We start from the raw sequence: 19,946 nt of genomic DNA on the forward strand, positions 1-19,946 counted from the left end.
GGCTTCGGGGGACTAAGCCCAGCACAGCCCGTGTTCGGTGGCCCCGTGTTGTCCGTGCGAGCCGAGTGCAGCCCCGCGCCCGCGGCCTCCAGCCATGCTCCACTCCCCGCTGAAAACGGCGCTGGCCTACGAGTGCTTCCAGGACCAGGCCAGCTCCACGCTGGCCCTGCCCTCGGACCACAAGCTAAAAACCAAGGGCACGGGCAAGCAGCGCGTCCAGGAGCAGGTGATGATGACGGTCAAGAGGCAGAAGCAAAAGTCGTCGGTGTCGTCAAGCGTGGGCCACTCAAACCGAGGTAAAGTCCCGCAATGAGGGAGCCTCAGGGCAGGGCTGGTGCTCGGGGTGCTTTGGTGGGGTTTGTGGAGGGGGCACAGATTGCTTTGCTTCTCTCCTGGCTCGCCTCAGGCAGGTGGTGCCAAGATCTCCTGCACTGGTTGGAAGGGTTTAGGACAAGACACAGAGCTGGAAGCGTCAACTCCTTCCTGGCTGGAGCTGATCCCTGGGAGTGCTGCTCTGCTCCACATCCCTGAGGCACTTGGAAGTTTCAGTGTGTACTATAACCAATTTTTCCCTGGCTCTAAAGCTGGAGTAACTGTCTGGTTTTGCAAATCCTTCCTCTGCAAGTGCCCCCATGGCTGGAATTCCCCACCACCCCCTCCTGTGGATGGCAAAGCTGACAGTGCTCTTCCTCCACCCTGCCGTGGGCTGGGGCTGGGGCTCTGCTGCTCCTGAGCGCGGGGCAGGTGCAGAGCAGGAGGCTGTGGCCACACACAGGACACAAACCTCAGCTCAGGATTCACCTCTGGAACTCCCAACACATCTCTCCCATTTACAGGCTGAGAAGTGTGGAGTCTCTGGGACCCTGATGGGAGTGGTAGGAAGGAGATGAGTTGAGAGAAGTGTCCCTGGTGTTGGTTGCTGGGGGTGTTTCATAGCCCCCTCCACTTTGCCTGTGTTGAGGTCCAGGCGGCCGCTCCACCTCTGTGCACTGTGTGTGTGCCATAGAAACAAGCAGCTGAGTCCTGCAGCCAGGTGTCCCACTGGAACACCCTCCTCTTTGGATCAAGGCTTGGCAAATGGTTCTCTCTGCCATCCTTGTGTCTGGAGAAAGCTGATCTGGAGCTAAAGCCCAGGGTTCCCCAGCTGGAAGCTGCAAACCCAGAGGGTTGTGACAACTTCTGTGCAAAACCTTCTGGCTCTTGGAAGTGCTTTTTCCAGCAGCCACAGAGCTCTGGCCTGGCTGAGTCCACCAGGGAGAGTAAATCCGGAGGCTTTGGGGACCATTGGGGTGCTGGAGCTGGGACTGAGCATTCAGCTGAGTCTGGAGTGAGCAGCATGGAGGGGGGCCCTGGGTGAGCTGGGCCAGGCTCCAATACCTCCTCTGGGAGCTGTGCCTTGTTCAGCAGCTCTTCCCAGCTGCATTGTGAGGCTGAATCCTGTGCTGGTGAGCTGCCATGGTCCAGAGACATGTTTGAGGCTGGATTAGCAAGAGAAGCTGGGTGGGCTGTAGGCTGCTGGAGGGAGTGTGGAGGTGGTGCTTCCTCGGGAGCCATCCCTGCTCTGGCAATTGAAGTTGCTGGAACACAGGGAATGGAGCATCTCTGAAGCTAGGGCAGGTGGGCTGTGCCAGGAACAAATCCCTGCTTCCTCTGTTTTTGTCAACACAGGCTCCAACAGGTTAGGGGGGTCTGGGGCAAGGAGAGCTTTCCTCTGCCACCAAAGTGGAAGATGAGAATCTCCTCCCACTTCCAGAGGGTAAATAAACCCCTTAAGGTGTTACAGTGACAGACCTGACAAAATAAAATAAATAGCATGATGAACTGAGGGGCTCTGGATGGACAGGGAAATAGGCAGAGTGATCCACAGGCAGGAAGGAAGGGAGGCAGAGGGGGATTATCCAGCTTGGAGAGGAGCCCAGGTGAAACCTCTGGGAAAGGAAAAAAAAATATAGCACATTCCCAAATTGCCAGTTTCTGCTCAACAAGCTAAACCCCTCCTCCAGACACTTTGGGGAATGTCTGGGAATGGGAATTGCGTGGAGATGTGCAGCTTTGGTTTCTGTGTCCCAGGGAAGCTGAGTCACATCCCACTCCCAGGAGTTGCCTCCAAGTACAGGGCCCAGGCCCCCCTCCCCTCGTTCCCACCAGGGGTGGTTGGCAAGCAAAGGTGCTGGGGGCTGATTCATCCCAGTGCATTCCTGGATGGAATCCCAGAAGGGTGAGAAGTTGCTGTTTGTTCCCAGGGCTGTCTCCTGCTTGGTGTTGGAGTGGGTCAGGCTCAGCTTTCAGGTGTTGGGTTTTACTGCTCTTGCCCAAAGATCAGGTGGGCAGCCCTGATGAGAAAAATTAGCTTTTCCTACAAAGAGGCTATGTGGGTCTGTTAAGCATGGATTCTGCCTGTCCAAACCCTCATCCAACTTTAACTCCCTACATCCCCTGGGGTTTCTCAGGGATGCTCCTCAGAGGCAGCACAAGCTGGGGAATTCCCAAAGCCCCCTGACAAGTGCCCGAGTGCTTTGTTCCTTCTGCTCCCAGACAGTCCCAGAGTGGGGCTGGGCAGCTGTTGGGCCAGGTCCAGGTTTGTTGCTGTGTTTGGAGCTGTGGTTTGAGCTGGAGTTGGAGCAGGGCCCAGAGCTTCCTCCACCTACAGGAACCGTGTCCTGGGGTGTGTAGGATGGGGAATATGGACATGGAACCCTCACGCACACAGCAGGGTGCGGGTGTTGTATCCCACCACTGGAGTTCCTTTAAGGGGGAGCACACACTCCCTCACTATCCCAGTGATTGATGGAACCGTAAATGAGTTGGTGCTTTGGAGTCCAGCAGGTCAAGGTCTTGTGGCCACTTTGGAGATCTGGTGTCCCCTAGGGCAAGGTGGCCTATGTGGGCTCAAACTGGTGTGCACTGGGGTGGGACAGTGGGCAGAAAACTGCTGCCAGCAGAACACTCCTGAGCCCAGTGGGGGTTGGTTCAGCACAGCAGCTACAGCTGTTCCCAAGGGTGGCTTTGGAGTCTGGGATGTGTGGAGGCTGTCCTCCTTGGGGATTGGGTCTGTGGGCTCTGCTCTGGGGCTTATCTGTCCTTCTCCCCATGGCAATACCAAACTAGATGGCTCCCCCTGAACTTGTGAGTAATGCACATTTCCAGGGAAAATTAGTTTCAGTAGCATGGCAGAGGAAAAGGCCAGGCCAAGCTGAACCAGCTCCTTGTAGCCATCAGCTCTGTTCTGCAAAGTCCTCTGGCTAAAGGAAAGTTCTGCCAGTGGTTTGTCACTGAAGAGACACCCAAGGAGTGTCAGATCCAACTGTCCTATGGCTGAGCTGGGATTGAGAAGTTTCTGTGCTGGCTGTGGCTAAGAGGAGAGTAATTCCACCAAGGTCTGATGGAACCCCATCTGGCTTTGGTGGGGATCAGGACACTGATGTGAAGGGAAGATGAGATTTGGGGGATAAAAAGTCTTTTGAAGACTTCTGTAACTTCCCCCAGCGTGAGATGATTTACTGAAAGGTTCAACTCTTCCACAAATCTTAGATTATTGGGATACAAAAAATCCTCATTAGTTCATAGGGCAGAAGGCAGAACTGGAGTTTTGTCATTCCTGCAGGAATCTCCATGTCTGGGATTTCACTGACACTTCTCTCCTAGAAGGCACCCAGGCTTTGCTTTGTGCCTCCCACAGGCCTCTGCTCTCCCTGTGTTTTTCCTATGTTTAATCATCCTTATTGTTTAAAGCTGTGCATAGTTTATGATTTAACTTGCCTAGCCTGCACTGCCAGTGACTGGTTCTTGTCTTGCCTTTCCCTGCCACAGATTAATATTTATTAAGAGAATCCTTTTCCACAATCTCCACATTGGCTCTGTGTGTCCGGCTGGCTTTGGGAAAATGGCACTTGGAGCACAGCTCTCCTCGTGCCAGCAGTGCCAGCTGCAAGAGAGGAGAGCTGCCTTTGGGGAAAGGAAATAACTCATCAAGAACAGCTACACTGGGGTCCATGGCAGCCTCAGTTTGCTCTGCAATAATGGATAACTGGGATGGAGAAGGGGATGAGGGCAGTGGGAGCAGTGTAGGGGGGCTTACAGAGATGCACCGCAAGGTTTTGCACTTCTTATCTGCTGTAATTGAATTTTACCCTCATGAATTGTCCCACTGAAGATAAAAGAGATTTTAAAGTGTCTAAGTTTTAAAGGTGATGTCATGGGGGAATGATAATTTGGGGAGGGGGAAATCTCAGCGGCCTTCAGAATTGTTTTCTGCCCACATGGTCACTGAGAGGCTGCACCTCATCTGTGTGGTTCTGCCGCATCTTTCCAACTCTGTCCCAGCTGTTGAGGGTCCTCTGTCATGAGGAAAAGCTGAGGGAGCTAGGAAAGGGGCTCAGCCTGGAGGAAAGGAGGCTTCTGGCTTTGCACAACTCCTGACAGGAGGGGATAGCCTGGGGGGGGTTGGAGTCTGCTCCCAGGGAACAGGGATAGGAGGAGAGGGAACAGCCTCAGGCTGGGCCAGGGGAGGTTCAGGTTGTATTTGGGGGAAAATTTTTTCATGGAAAGGGTGGTCAGGTCCTGCCACAACTGCCCAGGGCATTGGTGGGGTCACCATCCCTGGGAGTGTTCAAAAGATGTGTGGATGTGGCACTTTGGACATGGGTTAGTGGTGAACATGGCAGTGCTGGGGGAATGGTTGGACTTCTTGATCTTAGAGATCTTTTCCAACCTCAGTGGTTCTGTGATTCCCTGGCTCTGTGTTACTGACTCTGTGTGTTTGCCCAAGTGCACATGGGCCTTTCAGGGACCTAAACAGCTGCTTGGGTAACAGCAGCTGGGACACAGACCTGTGGACACAGCCAGAAAAAAGCACGAGGGGGGCACCTCCTACTAAGAGCATTTCCACCCTGGCCCGTATGGTCTTTTGTGATTGCCTGGGTTTATCCCAAATTCCAAGGACCTGTGACCGGGTTGTGTGGTCTTTACTCTTGAGGTGTTTGAAAAGAGGGATCTCCTTCCTGTTCCTGAGGGCTGGGGATACTGGCTGTCAAGCTGTCTGTCAAGGTGAACCAAGCAGAGAAATGTTCAAACCTGCACAAAGATCAGGTTTTCTTCAGCCACCTCCACCAGAAAATCCCCAGGTTCTTCCTGGTCTCAATACTGAGCTCTCCAAGCAATAAATCCCAGTTGAGTGGTGGCAGGAGAAACATCTTCTCCAGCCAGCAGGGTGACTTCAAAATGCCTTGAATGTTTGACATTCTGTATAATTCTGTGTTTATAAGCTCTTATGTACAAGTTCTGGGAGGTGAAGGTAACCCTTCCTTGCTGGGGAACATAAACTTGAACCAACTGCCTGATCTCCTGAATTTGGCCACATAACAGTGAATTTATGAAGAAAGTTACAGATGTGCCTCAACTGGCTTATTTTGGATATCTCCTTGCTCTAACCCCAAAGTCTGGAGTGCATGGCAGGAACAGATCCTGAAAGGAAAAGGAAAAGTGTGGTCCCCAGGCAGGACTGGTCAGAGGGACCTGTAAGTCAGGCACAGAACCCCTTTTTACAGCTGCTCACTCAGGAAAATGGTCCAGGTGCTCACACCTACAGTTACAGAATGTTTACAGAGAACAAGAGGCAGATTTGAAGAAGGAATTCCCAGGAATTTATCATGGAATGGCTTTACCTTTGTGCTCAGAATTATGGTTATCAGATAACTCTGTGTCCTGAGGAATCACCTGGCCCAAACTCACCGCTTTCATCACTGCCTTGCTGCTGCTGAGGCCCAACACTGATGTCCTGATGTGGAATTGAAAGGAAATCCCAGGGTGGAGAGGGAGCACAAGGTGAAGGACATGGCTGAATCTCCCGTTGCATTTCCATGGCCACTTCTTTGTCTTATCAGCAAGTGCTGTGCAGCTTTATGTGCATGAAGCGCTTGGGGCTGGGGAGATCTGGGTGAGGACCAGTGCCCACCAAGTCTCCAGACTATGGAAAAGGAACTCCTATGGTTTCCTGCACAGGCTGGGAGCCGAGCTGGCTGTTGCCTGTTCTCCATCCAGGGATGTTCTCCAGGTGCAGTCCTGCTGACAATAGAAAGCAAATCTCATTATTTACACCACATCCACACGAATCATCTTCCTGAGAAAATGCAAGAATTTTTAGCCACAAACCAAATCACCATAACAGGTTCTGGGTGCCTCAGGCAGGGCAATAAATAAAGTTTATTCCAAGGATCAGTGGCTGGAGGAGACCTGAGTGGCTCCGGGGCCTTTGTGGTCGAGCTTATCCAGTTTATCTCAGAGATGAGTCTTATCAAACAATCACAGAGATTAGGATATTTCTGACATTACCCACCAGTTTAGGTGCATAAGTTAGGACAGGTAAGTCCTGATTTTGTACTTTGTTAGACATTCAGAGCTTCCCCTGGAAGTTAATTGGAGTGTAGGGTTTGCACTTCCTCATAACGGGACCTGAGATGCCACAATTATTGAGCACTTCTGAAAACGAAACTGAAATCACCCTAAACTCTTTTGGACCATCCAGAGGGGGTTAAGGGAATTCCATTCTGGAAAGAGAATGATTCACTTCATTTGTCTTGTAGTCATGAACGTGGCATTGAATAAAATACTTTTAGGAGGGATCCAAAAGTTGCAGTGTCAGAGACTGCTGGGGGAGCTCTTGGAAGGACTGGGGTAGGTAGATCCAAACTCTGGTTAAAGCACTGAGAAACAGAAAAAATGGCTGATGGGTTCCTCCTCCAAGATATTTGAATCTTAAAAAAACATGTCTGAGATCCAGTCTCATTTATTCCTCTAGCATCCCAAAAATAATGATGGAGCTCTATACATTTTCAGGAAAAGAAAGTAGAGACACACAAAGTGATCTTTTAGAGACAAGACTGAAATTCCAAGAGTGCAATAAGGTTTTGTAGTGTTTGATTGTTTTAGATCCCCAGGTGTTAAATAGATTGGATCATCCTTTATCCATGGTGTTTGTTAGTGACCATTGATTGATTTTAGCAAGCCTTGCTCAGGCTGTTCATGCTGATGGGATTGTTAGGATTCAGACATGGAGTGAACTGGTGAAAGGGTCAGGGGTAGGTTTTGCCTTCAGAGAGAGAAATTCGATTTACTACAAGTCTTCTATGGCCAGACATTCTGGGACATGTAGTACAAAATATCATCAGGTTCCTCTCATACTACAACTAGGAGGCCACCAAGTTGATCAGAGGAAAGGAACTACTTGCCTGTGAGGAAAGGCTGAGAGAACTGGGATTATTCAGCCCTAGAGAACAGAAGCTTTGACCTAATTGTGCCCTTCCAGTACCTGAAGGAGCTGACAGAAAACATGGAGAGAGATTATTACAAGGGCCTGGAGGGACAGGACAAGGGGGATTGGCTTCCCACTGTCACAGGGGAGAGTTAGATGGGATGTTGGAAAATAATTCCGTGCTGTGAGGGTGGGCAGGCCCTGGCACAGGGTGCCCAGAGCAGCTGTGGCTGCCCCATCCCTGGGAGTGCCCAAGGCCAGGTTGGACAGAGCTTGGAGCAACCTAAGATAGTGGGAGGTGTCCCTGCCATGGCAAGGGTGGAGCTAGATGAGCTTTGAGGTCCAACCCAAACCATTCTGTGATTCCATGATGTCAGACACTGTCCCTGACTCTGACCTTTTCTGCTCCTTTGCTTTAGGTTTTATGGCACTTGGTCTTTTGTGCTGCAAACCCTGGGGAGCCCTGGGGGGGTCTGTGGTGTGAGGGCTGGAGGTCCCAGCCGTGACAAGGGCTCCCCTTCCTGCCTGTGTTCCCTATGTTCTGTTGAGGTTTATAACTGTCACTTTTCCATAACTAATCTTGCTGTTAAAAAAAGCTTTGTGCTCTGAAAGGGACCTGCTGGGAATCCTTTCTCTTGGGAATGTTTTCTCATGCTGACTGTGCCTTTTCCATTTGCAGGTTCCATGTATGATGGTTTAGCTGATGGCTATGGCTACGGGACATCCCGGGGCAGCTACTACGCCAAAACCCAGACAGGGAACAGCAACTGGGGATACCCGGTAAGACACTCCTTGATCTGGGATTGTGGCATGGTCTGAGGTCCCCTGGACGGGAAGAAAATCTCACAGTTACCTAGGGAGGTCACAGTGCTTCAGAAACTCACCTGAGAGGGATCCTCGCTCTCCTAGAAGGGAATTCAGTGCAGTGGAGGAGGAGGATTGAGGGCCCCACAGCTGCTTTACGTGGGGATTTTAGAGTGAACAAGATTTAGTTTGCATCTCTGGGTTGGTATCCAATGGCACAAGAATTTGGAAGCTGCCTGAGGGATCCGGGTTGGTTTCAGACTATCACAGCTCAGTTCAAGTCTGGAGCATATCCAGGGGTTCCCATCTTTGTTCCTGTGCACCAAAACATGGCTGTGAATGACATGAATGTGGCTGGGGAATGTGGATCAGGGGATTTGCATTAGAACTGCTGTGCTGTTCCCAGCCTCAGTGCTACTGCAGACCCTTCAGAGATATTCTCTGTGCTTGCAAAAACGTGGGTCCAGTTCTTCCACAGTGATTTCCAAAAAAATTATTGTAGATTTCCAGAAAAAGCACAGGTGAGATGGTACCTGTCTTTGTGCAGTGTGAGTCTGGACATCCCACAGAGCTCCTGGTCCTTGGGGACAGACCCCTGGTACACAGGGAATCACTCCAAACAGCTCCAGAGTCCACTGGGACAACTTGTGCTCATGTTGCCCCTCCATTTCAGGCCTGTGTTCTGCTGTTCCCTGCTTTTCATCAGCTCTAAAGTAGAAAGGAGCAATTCACAGATCTGGGATTTGAATATGAGAAAAGCAAAGGACTCCTTTCAACAACCCTGGAACTGTAAAGCAGCTCCATGTCAGCCATCAAAGGTTTGAACCAGGAAAGGTTTTGGTGGCTCCAAACACACAGACAGAGCTGCAGCTTTTCCTGGTGGTTGCCAGATCCTCTGCTTGCTCAAAGCACCAGCATTCCTCAGCTTCAGAAGGATTTACCTGGGTCTTTCCTAATGGCCTTGTTGTAGCATGATGGCATCGAGGCAGTGGTGTCACTTGCTGAGTTTGCATCACTGGGTGTTCAGTAGGAAAACTGGGAGCAGTGGAGAATCTCCGAAATGTTTATTTCCAGCCTGTTGGCCCATTTCAGTGTCCCTTCCTGTGCTGGTTAAATCCCACCCAGAGGGGCTCCTGTCCCCAGATGGGAAAAGTTTGTTCAGAGGAGGCACCAAGTGGATTGGGGGATGGAGAATTCTGCTGTGAGGAAATACTGTGAGAGTTGGGATTGTTCAGCTTGGAGAAGAGAAGCTTTGGAGTGACCCTACCGTGGCCTTGCACTACCTGAAGGAGCTACAGGAAAGATGAAGAGAGATTATTTCAAGGGATAGAGTGACAGGACAAGGGGGAATGGCTTCAAACTGCCAGAGGGCAGAGTTAGATGGGATTTTCTTCCCTGAGAGGAATGGAAGAAATTCTTCCCTGTGAGAGAGGTGAGGCCTGGGCACAGGTTGCCCAGAGCAGCTGTGGCTGCCCCATGCCTGGAAGTGTCCAAGGTCAGGTTGGGCGGGGCTTGGAGCCACCTGGGCTGTAGAAGGTGTCCCTGCCCTTGGCACGGTGGAATGAGATGAGCTTTGAGTGTCCTTCCAACCCAAACCATTCTAGCATTCTGGGATTCTGTAATGGGTTAGAGCACAGATCCGTCCATCCATGTGTCCTGTCTCTATCCCTAAGACAGTGGTGGAGCCCTGCAGAGGGTCCAGCCATGGTAACCAGGCAGGGGTTTTGTGGCCACTAGAAAAGTGCAACTGAGGCAGTTCCTGAGGCAGAGGTGGAGCATCTGAGCTTCACGACTCAAACAATTGGGATGTTTTGTTTTGATGATATGTTGCTGTTTGCCTATTGTGATTCCTGAATAGAGTTTGCTGTGCTTTGTCCAAGCAAAATTGCTCTGTTTAGCCATTCTAAGGCTTTGTAGATGGGTTTTTGTTAAAGATGGAGGAAGCCAAGGCCTGACTCTGCTCATGCTGGTAAGGTGCCGCTGCAGCTCCTGGTGCTGGTGTGAGGGTTATTGTTTCCTGTTGTTAGTTCCTGATCTTGTTCCCAATCATTATGGCAACAGGACGAATGCTGGGTAGGTGGGCATGCTACTGGCTGCAGGGGGTTTCAGTCAGCAGTGTTTGTGTTCTGGGGAACAGCTGGAAGGTGCTGATGAGGGTGATAAAGTTCAGGACCTCCATTAGACACCAGAGTCCCGTGGACGCAACAGTTCAGTCCCTTCAGGCTCACCAGGGATTTAGGCAGCTCTGTCTGTTCTCTGAGAGACTCCTCTGCACTTACTGAGGAGGGAAGGTCTTTCCCCAAATTTAAGTGTCATGCAAGTCTTTAATTCTAAATATTTTTGATAAAGGTCTTCAGGATCTGTGTTACTTCAGCAAAAAGGACTGGGACCTGTGAAGGATTCACAGTAAACTTTGTCTTACCTGAGTCTATCTGAGAATCAGCCATTTAGTCCTGACAAGTTGTCTGACTCCTCCCCTGGCCAACAAAGACAGAGGTAGGGGCAGTGATTCATCTCCTCCACCTGGGAGATCTGTCAGGTCAGGATGAATCAGCCCCTCTGGATCCCTATCTCCTGCCACTGGAGCTGGATGGAGCAGGGAGATGAGTGCACAGGGAGATGACTGCAAGCAGTCCCAGGGGCCACTGGCACTTTGGAACACATAACCTCAAACCTAAATGTGCTTAAGGAGCTCAACAGACACCAGACTCCACAACCACACTGAGCAGCCTCCTCCGTTCTGCTTTTTCCAGACAGTATTAAAGGTTCCACACATCCGCCACCAGCCTCCAGCTTGGGATAACTTCAGCTTTTGTCTACAGAGCTGTTTGAAGTCTGTGCAGGTTCTGGGCTTCCTAAAAAATGTTTCCTGTTTGTAATTCCTGGGTTGTGAGATGTGAAACAAAAGATAAAGCAAATCTATTTTTGAAGGCAAAATTGCTGGACTTATTTCCAGCTGGAGCTGGTGCTGTGAATGTGTCTGAAAAGTGGCAAAGTCCTTTGAGGTGCACAGGCAAACTCAGATACTCCAGGGAAGTGACCCAGTGTAATATTCAGGGGAATAACTGCCTCCCAGTCCCCCTGGAGTTACAAAGGTGCAGTGGGAAATCCATTTCCAGAATGTTGCTCCACAGCACCTGCACCTGAGACACTGCAGTGCCCTGATCTAAGGCACTGCCTCAGATGGTGACACTAAAGGTGTCCTCTCCCACCCACAGCTCTTAAAAGCTGCTATCCCCAACTCCCTCCTTTTGTCTTGTTTTGTGTCTTCCTGGAAATGGAAACTTTTCACTTCTGTGTTTTCTTCCCCATCTTGTGAGACTGATGTTCAAATATTAGAGTAAGGGAAATGATGGATCTGGAGACAGAGCTCTTTCTGGATCAGTCAGTTTGGAACAGGCTGCCCAGGGCAGTGGTGGAGTCCCCAGCCCTAGTAGTGTTCAGCAACTTGTGGATGTGGCTCTTGAGGACGTGGTTTAGGGTGAATGTGGCAGTGTTGGGTTAATGATTGGACTCTTTAATCTTAGAGGGCTTTTCTAATTTAATGATTCCATAATTCTTTGTTTCTAACACTTTGGATTAAATTCTCCAATTCACCCATTATTACAAATTACATTCTTTTCTGCTAATTCCCCTTGTGGGCTGCCTTGTTTGCAGCATCACTGTCCCCAGTGAGCGCCTTCTCACTGCCAGTCCAAGGAACACTGAGCCAGTGGGGCCTCTCCAGGAGGCACTTGGAGGGCAGTGGGTTTGCTCCTGGCTACAGCATTTCCTTGCCTCATGTGTCAGGGGCTGGCACAGCTTTCAAGGATGAGAATTCCTTTGGGAATTCCTTTGCTCAGATATCACACTGGGATGCAGTAACAGGAGGATCTGTGCCTGCAAACCCCTCTGTGTCAGGGTGATACCTCAACCCAGGTGCTGTGGAGCCTTAGCAATATTTGTCACCCTACTGCCACTGTGAGCTGTGAGTGGCCAGCAGTTCCCAAAGCCCTCCAGCCCCAGGAACTGTGTCCTGGTGTGAGCCACACCTCAGGTCCCACAGGAGGGGCAGTGGTGACCACGATTTTCCCTGACAAACCCGGGGGAGGGTTAAGGAAGCTGAACTGAACACCTAGAGCAGTGCAGTCATGGCAGAAGCCTCAGCATGAGCCACACCCTTGTCTCTGACAGCTCAGTTCACCCCAGAAATGGAGTCTCTCCAGCAGCGTTGCAAAGCCACTGCCACATGGGTCCATGGGTTGCAGGGACTTTGGTGCTCGCCCCAACTGCAGGTACAGCTTTGGAGAGGCACAACCAAATCCTAAACACATGGAGGGCAGCATGTGGGGTTCCACCAGCAAAGACCTCTGAGGCTCAGTTCCCACCCAACTCTTGCCTGGGTCTGCTGGGTTGGCAGGTCCGTTGCTGACAGGGAGTCAGGTCCCACAGCATGACCAGGATGAGGCAGGACCAGGACAAGGTACAGAGCCTACCTACTCTCCATGCTGCTGCTTCCACAAGAAGGAAACTCCCACATGATGTGGATGTCTCCAGTGTGTCCCCCCAGCACTGCCCCCACCGAGGGCAAACAAACCCTGGATGTGCTGGGGAGGGAATCTCAGATGTGTCCTGTCTCCAACAGATCCTTATCCCCACAGAGCTGAACTGGGGCTTTCACAGAATCACGGGATCACTGAGGTTGGACAAGACCTCTGAGATCATCCAGTCCAACCTTTGACCCATCACTGAGTGCAGGGTCCAGTCATTTCTTGAACACCTCCAGGGACAGTGACCACACCGCTGCCCTGGGCTGACCATTCCAATGTTTAACAACCATTTCCATGGAGAAATTCCTCCTGATGTCCCGCCTGGAACTCCCCTGGCACAACTTGATGCCATTTCCTCTTGTCCTGTCCCTGATCCTTGGGAGCAGAGCCCGACCCCCCCCAGGCTGTCCCCTCCTGTCAGGAGCTGTGCAGAGCCACAAGGGCCCCCCTGAGCCTCCTTTTCTCCAGGCTGAGCCCCTTTCCCAGCTCCCTCAGCCCCTCCTGGTGCTCCAGACCCTTCCACAGCTCCCTTCCCTTACCTGGACAAGCTCCAGCCCCTCAGTGTGTCTCTTCCAGGGGAGGCCCAGGTGTTACTTTAGTTCTAGGAGCAGCTGTGCTCCCAGACCAAGGAATATTTGGCTGGTCTGGTGGTACTGGATTAAAGCAATTATCTGTAGTAATTACATCCGTTATGGCACTAATGAGAAACACACAAGGGTGATCCCTCTGCACTGGGGACTGTAGGAATAATTTTAACCAAAACTCCTCTGTGGGATGAAGTGTCAGAGCTTTGTCTCTGAAGAGCATTACCTGAACAAGAGGTGGTCACTGTTGTCCCTGCCTTTGCCTCTTTGGACAAAACCTCTCATTGTCAGTGGGAGCTTTGTTCCATAAGGATTTCAGGTCAAAATTTATTGTCTGTTGTGACAATGCATCCAAGCTTAAAAGAACCCCAAAAGAGAGTGGTTTGGATAATCTTGCCAGAGAAAACAAAGATTTAGAGCCACTGCACATCATTGCTTGGTCAGAGCCTGGTGTCCCTGGGAGGTTTGCATGAGGCTTTAGGCTTTGGAACAGCAAGCTGGACACTGCCTTCCTTGGCCAGAGCAAACGGAGCCAGCAAGACCTAAATCTCAGCTGAATGAGAAAAAAGAGATGAAAAATCATAGGGAAAGGCAGCTCTCTCCTGGGAGAGGTGGGAAGGAGCATTTCAGAAATAGATAAACAATGTATTTGCTGGTTTTGCAATTTTTCTCCCTGCCATGGAGGGAGCAGCACTCAGAGGGTTTCGCAAGGAGCGTGAGGAGCTCTCCCCACCCAGCACTCAGGGTGGGACCTGCTCAGGTTGCATCTCCTGTGCTTTGCCCTCCAGCCTGGGAGAAACCTGCTCCTGACGTGTTTATACGGAGCCCTCACTTCTCTGTCTGCAGCTCTAGAAACAAACAAATTGCAAGGGAAAAAAATCCAGGCAGGTAATGAACTGATGGCGTCCTCAGATGCGGAATCAGAACCACCCAGTTCTCTGGGAGGGCTCTGACGTGGGAAGGCAGAGCTGGATCCGGGTGCCATTCCTGGGCTGATGCACCTTGCTCTGTGCTTCTGCTTCTCTGGAAACTAGGGAGAGGACAAGACTTTTCCTGCTAAGCAAAAGGGTTTATGGAAGAAAAAAACCAGAAAAGGACTCATGGCTGATGGCCGGGGAAATACCATTTTGACTTTCTCTCTAGAACCACTTTTATTCCAGCTGAAATAAGTTAAAGATGTTTATTTACCTGTCTCATGTTGGATATTCCAGTTGTTGCTCCAAGAACATACTGCAGGCTGAGAACTGGAGATCCACAAATGCTCATTAATCGGAAGGCAGGTCTGTGCTGCTGCCAGGGAGGGAAGCACTTCCTGGGCCTGACAGGAGCAGCAGTGCTGCCAGTGCTCAGCTCCAGTGCCTCTCCTTCCTCCCTGCTTTCCCCGTCTGACTGTGAATGAACAACTCCCAAGGCCTGGCCTCAGACACACTCATTTCACTGGGAGGAGGAGAAGTTCACGCTAGAATTCAGAATGCCAGGTGGCCTGGCTGCACCTGAGCATCCTCCTGCATCCTAAAGCCTAAAGGCAGGGACCTGCCAGGGCCTGATGGAATGGCTGGAATCAGAATTACATGATCATAGGGTTGCAGAAGGGTTTGGGTTGGAAGGGACCCTCAAGATCATCTCATTCTCCCCCTGGCCATAGGCAGAGACACCTTCCAGTATCCTAGGTTGCTCCAAGCCCTATCCAACCTGGCCTTGGGCACTTCCAGGGATGGGACAGCCACAGCTTCTCTGGGCAGCCTGTGCCACCTGTGCCAGGACCTCCCCACCTTCACTGGGAAGAATTTCTCCCCAAAATCCCATCTAACGCAGCCCTCTGGCAGTTTGAAGCCTTTCCCCTTGTCTTGTCACTCCAGTTATTGATGAAACATCTCTCTCTATCTTCCCTGTAGCCCCTTCAGATCCTGGAAGGTGCTGTGAGGTCCCCACACAACTTTCTTTTCTCCATGCTGAACATTCCCAGCTGTCCCAGCCTGTCTCCAATGGGGAATTGCTCCAGTCCCCTTATCAGCTTGGTGGGTTCCTCTGGACTTGCTCCAACAGTTTCATGTCCTCATGATGGGAGCACCAGAAAACTGTGCAGAGTATTCCAGGTGGGGTGTCAGAAGAGCAGAGTAGATGGGAGAATCCTCTCCCTCCCTGCAGGATGAGCCTAGGACATGGATGACTTTTGTGGGCTGCTCCTTGGCAATGCAAGGAGTTGTGTGATGGAAGGGGACACCTTCCAAGCTGTCCTGAGCTCCTGTGGGGGGAAGCCTCAGTGACAGCCTGAACCCTTCAAAATGCTTCCCAGATCCTGCAGTGCAGAGGGAATCACTGCCTTCTGTCTCCAGCCTACTGAGAGGGACTTCCTGGTCTTTCCCAGCATTTCCCCACACTCCTAAAGGGCAGAGGTGTGGATGGCACACCATGCAAGTGGGCAGATGCAATTCACAGCATTGGGAAATCTGGGCACTGATGAGGTCTGAAGGCCAGAGATTGATTCTTCCTTTCACTGCTGCTCTTCTGCATAGGGAGAGCTCCCTGCACCCAGAGTGGCATCAGCAGAAGTTGGGAGCTGTTGTCAGGCAGCTCTTAAAACCACAGACTGTGTGACACCTTTCCCATCAGAGATGGCATCTCTGCAGACACAAAGTGCTTCCCTTCTTCCTCGCTGGGTGTCCTGTCTCACTGATGGCTGCAGGAATTCCATTCCCTTGGCCACATTTGCTCCAGTGCTAGAAGTGACAGTCCCTGACTTAGATGGGTCAGATTTCAACACAGGGATTTAGGTTTTAGTATGGGGAAGCTTTGCCAGGACCAGGAAGGGATCAGGTCAGCCCCAGTCCTGCAGGGATTCATAGGCTCAAGGTCTGAGGTCTGTTGGAGCTGGCAGGAGAATCCTCATCGATCTGGAGCTGTTGGATCAAGCTCCTGCTGCAAAAAGGGATTCTGAGATACCAATTAGGTCCGTGCCACTTGAAAGAGATTAAAATGGGCTCAGCCAAGCATCTGGTAGAATCAGCAATAAAAGTCCTGGACTGCCTTTGGTAATGAGCTTCACATCACACGGGAACGATTTTCCCATGAGTTTGCAAAAGGCTCCCCCGCCCTGCTGGGACCTGCTCGGACTTGCAGCCAGGGCTCCTGTGTTGCAGAAAGGTGTCTTTGCAAACAGCTTCACCCGTTTCGGGGCTGCCAAGGAGGAGGACAACGCTATGGCCACTCTAAAGCCCAGGAGGAAATCGAGAACCTGTGATTCTGTCTCAGTAAACAGAGACTCCCCCCTCCCCTCAGTGAGGGCACTGCAGAGCAAATCCCAGCTTTAGATAAACAACGAGTTCCTCTTCCAGGCTTCCTGACTCGGTTTCAGCAGATGCCCAGGGGCTCCACAGCTCTGCCAAGCTTCTGACAGCCCTACAGAATAATCCCAGCTTAAACTGACTCATAAAGAAAACCAGCAGGGCTCACATCTGACAAGCTGCTCTCTGTCCTGTGGCTGCTGCCAGCGGCTCCACTGGGCAAAAAGTCCACCCTGCACCTTCCCACTGCAGCCCTGTCCATCCCTCACTGTCCCCAGGGTTTTTGAACCCAGGAAAATAAATTGAAATGAGGATGACATCACCTCAGAAGGAAATATATGGTAGATCATGACTTCATGGAAGGTCACTTCGCTGTTTCTGTGTGTGTGCTGCATCCCAAGCAATGGGATGCAGAGAGCCTGTATATGTGGTGATCCTGGATTTAATCTTGGGCAGCAGAGGGCTTGTCCCACTGCCAGAGAGCCCCCAAGACTCATCACATTCTGCTGTGATGTGCCTCACCCTGGCTCTTCACCTGCAACCTGACCTTCCCAACCCCAGGAGCTCTGCAGGAGGCTCCAAACCTGCCCCTACCCCACTCAGCACCAGGTTTGTTCTGTGTCCTCCGGAGAAGGCACAGAGAGAAGCTGCTCCCCTTTTGTCCCCTTGCAGCACTTCACCTGTTCAGATGCTCATCTGAAAATCTGAAAACTACTCAAATAACAGTGATCTGGGCATCAGCAGAGCTGGACTAAAGGGCTTAGTCCCACCCAGGTGGTGCCAGGGAGCCCCTTGGGGAGGGTTTCAGCTGTTACCTCTGCAGCTCTCTGGGACACAGCTGAGAGGATTCCCTGCATTCCTGAAGATCAGTTTGTTAATGGAAATATTTGGCTTAATTAATTAACATAATGACAATTCTGCAGAGTGTTGGAGGCAGGAATGATGCTGAGTGTGTTGGGGCTGGGATAGAGTTAGGGCAGAGCTGAGGGACTCCAGGGTGAGCCAGCAGAGGATTCCCATTTCTCTATCACAGAGTGTTTCTAGGTTAGGAAATATGGAAAGGTTTTTTTCAGTGACATGAACTATTACACCAGACAGGCTTTTCACAATTCCAAGGAAATGATTAGGAGCCAGTGTTGACTTTTCTCTCCCAGCCAAAGGGACCCTTGGGTGGCCTTTGCAGAAAGCAGCACCCAAAGTGCCACTGCTTAGAGTTGGATGTGAAAAAACCACTTTGATCCAACAGGAGACCATGGAGGAGCTTTCCCAGGATAATCAAAGGGAGATGGGGAAGGCAGTTTTATTCTTTAGTTCTTTTTATCCCTGTTTGTCTTGGAGATCTCCTTGCCAGACTGCTGAGGGGATTCAGAGCACAAACTCAGCATCGAGGGGCAAACAGCCCTAAAACAGTTTCTTTTCCTTTCTGGAGTACACACCTGAATGAGTTGTCTCTCATTTGGACATAACCCTGCAGGCTCCCACAAGCCAGCACTGACATCCCAAAGGTTTAACATTGCAGAAGATTGAATTCAATCCTGGTGTGGCAAACTTGATGCAAATCTGGAGGACTTCTGATGAAGGCATTTTGAACTGACAGCAGGGCAGCTAAAGGCATCTTTTTGTTTTGCTAATTGTAGATGGTTTATGTTACCATCTTTTATCCTTTCTTTTTTATTTCCTTTCTTAGTCATCTCAGTTTTTATTGTATATTCCCCATTGTTCCCAGAGCATCCCATTATCTGAGCAGATACTACACACCTTGTAACTCATAAGCAGATATTCATTGTCTCCACTTGTTTCTTGGCACAAGAAACAAGATTCAAGAATCCCTCCTTACTAATTTTTCACTCCCTTTACTCCCTTTCTAAGGAACTAATAGATGGGAGGGGAAGAAAGGAGCATAAGGAAATTAAAAATAAGTGCAGGGACTGCTGGAAGGTCAGAATGGGGCATCAAGCTCCATGATGGTGAGAGATATGCAGTGAGGTCCTGTAGTTGCAGGGTGGGTTAGACCCTCTGTGTTGGGAATAAAGCACTTTCTCTATTGCCAGGGTCACGTTTCAACTTTCAGTTCTAATTAAAGCTCCTGGATCCCACATCCTGATCCCTCATACCAGGTGGGATGTCCCTGATACCCAGGTGGGGTTTGGCTCCTTTGTAAGGGCTGCAGGTTGGATAACCTCTCTCAGGGGTCTCTGTGGTCCTAGCCGATCCCAAGATGTGTCAGTCTCTTTTCCCAGCCTGGCAACCGAAGAAGGAGTCCGGATTCTTCTGTTCTGGTTTTCAAGGTTGTTTATTTTCTGTTATCTATAACATTCTTTCCCTGACTTGCTGAGCTCTGTTCACCAGGTCGGTCAGTGGCACACTGCCTGCCTTCAGGGCAGCGTTGTGTTTTTATACTAAAAACTACCTGTACTTTATTTACAATTATTTTCCAGTACCTATCATCTATGTTAGACAGTGTGTTCCTACTCTAATCCAATCCAAAAGTGCCACCATCACCCAGAAGATGGAGGCTAGGAAGAAGGAGAAAGAAGGACAAGGCACGCCCAAATCCCTCCATCTTGGGACCCCAAGCCCCCATTCTAAAAACCCCAAAATTCTACTTTTCACGCTGTGACAAACTAACTATCATTCTACTTAAACTTTCGTGGCTTGTAATTCCTCATATAAGGTTGATAATTTTTTCCATGGGTCAAAATCAAAGGCACAGGGGTCTTGGGCTCTGTGCCAGGGTTTCTGAGCCTCCTGACAGAGGCTCAAGCCCTCAAGGGCAGCCAGAGGGATGTCCTGGATTCCGACAAACCTCCCATCAATTTTGGGCAGGAAAACACTTGGGAGGCCCAGGAAAGTGGTGACGGGCAGCCAGGCGGGCCTGGCCGTGCCCAGCTCAGCCCTAACGCCGTGTTTGTGTTTGGCAGCTGTGCAAAACGCCAATCACTTGTTTTTAAAATTAAAAGTTTAATAGTAATAAAATGGTTATAAAAAAATAGTCATATAATTAGAGTAATAACAATTTGGACCAATTGAATTAGGACAATATGAGACAATAAATACAAAGAGTTACGGATGTCCGGGTACCTTTTTCTGGGCAGCACGAGCCCAAAAAAGGACACCCATTAACAAGGGATTGACCCTTAAAAGCAATGGCCTGCTGCATATTCATACACTTCATACATGATGCATAAATTCTGTTCAAATACAGGACTCTGTCTGGTCATCATCGACTTCTTCCTCCGAATCCTAACAGTGCCTTTGAGGCGGGAAGAAGTTAATTTCTTCTGATAAGAGGGCAATAAATTCTTTTTCTCTGAAAGATTTAGGTGTCCTGTGGCAGCTATCTCAGTGCGAGTCCTTTCTTTAAAAAAAGTATCTTACATAGCATCGTTTCTATTTTAACATTTTTTATAACATAAATCTATATTTAACACATTACTTAAGAGAATTAATACAGCATTACTTTCTAACACAACACATATAATATTCATTTTAATAT

General features: G+C 50.1%; 1 protein-coding gene across 1 annotated transcript in view; it reads left to right on the forward strand.

Moving 5' to 3' along the window:
* The first annotated feature begins 94 nt into the window (after window positions 1–94).
* Window positions 95–19,946, forward strand: part of PKP1 (plakophilin 1) — a 47,050-nt gene continuing 27,198 nt past the window's right edge. The window contains exons 1-2 of the mRNA XM_005426822.2: window positions 95–296; window positions 7,929–8,029. Of these exons, the coding sequence (XP_005426879.1) occupies window positions 95–296; window positions 7,929–8,029 (303 nt within the window). The remainder of the gene's footprint in view (window positions 297–7,928; window positions 8,030–19,946) is intronic.

This window comes from Geospiza fortis, unplaced genomic scaffold, assembly GCF_000277835.1.
Source record: "Geospiza fortis unplaced genomic scaffold, GeoFor_1.0 scaffold26, whole genome shotgun sequence".
NCBI classification, from domain to species: domain Eukaryota; kingdom Metazoa; phylum Chordata; class Aves; order Passeriformes; family Thraupidae; genus Geospiza; species Geospiza fortis.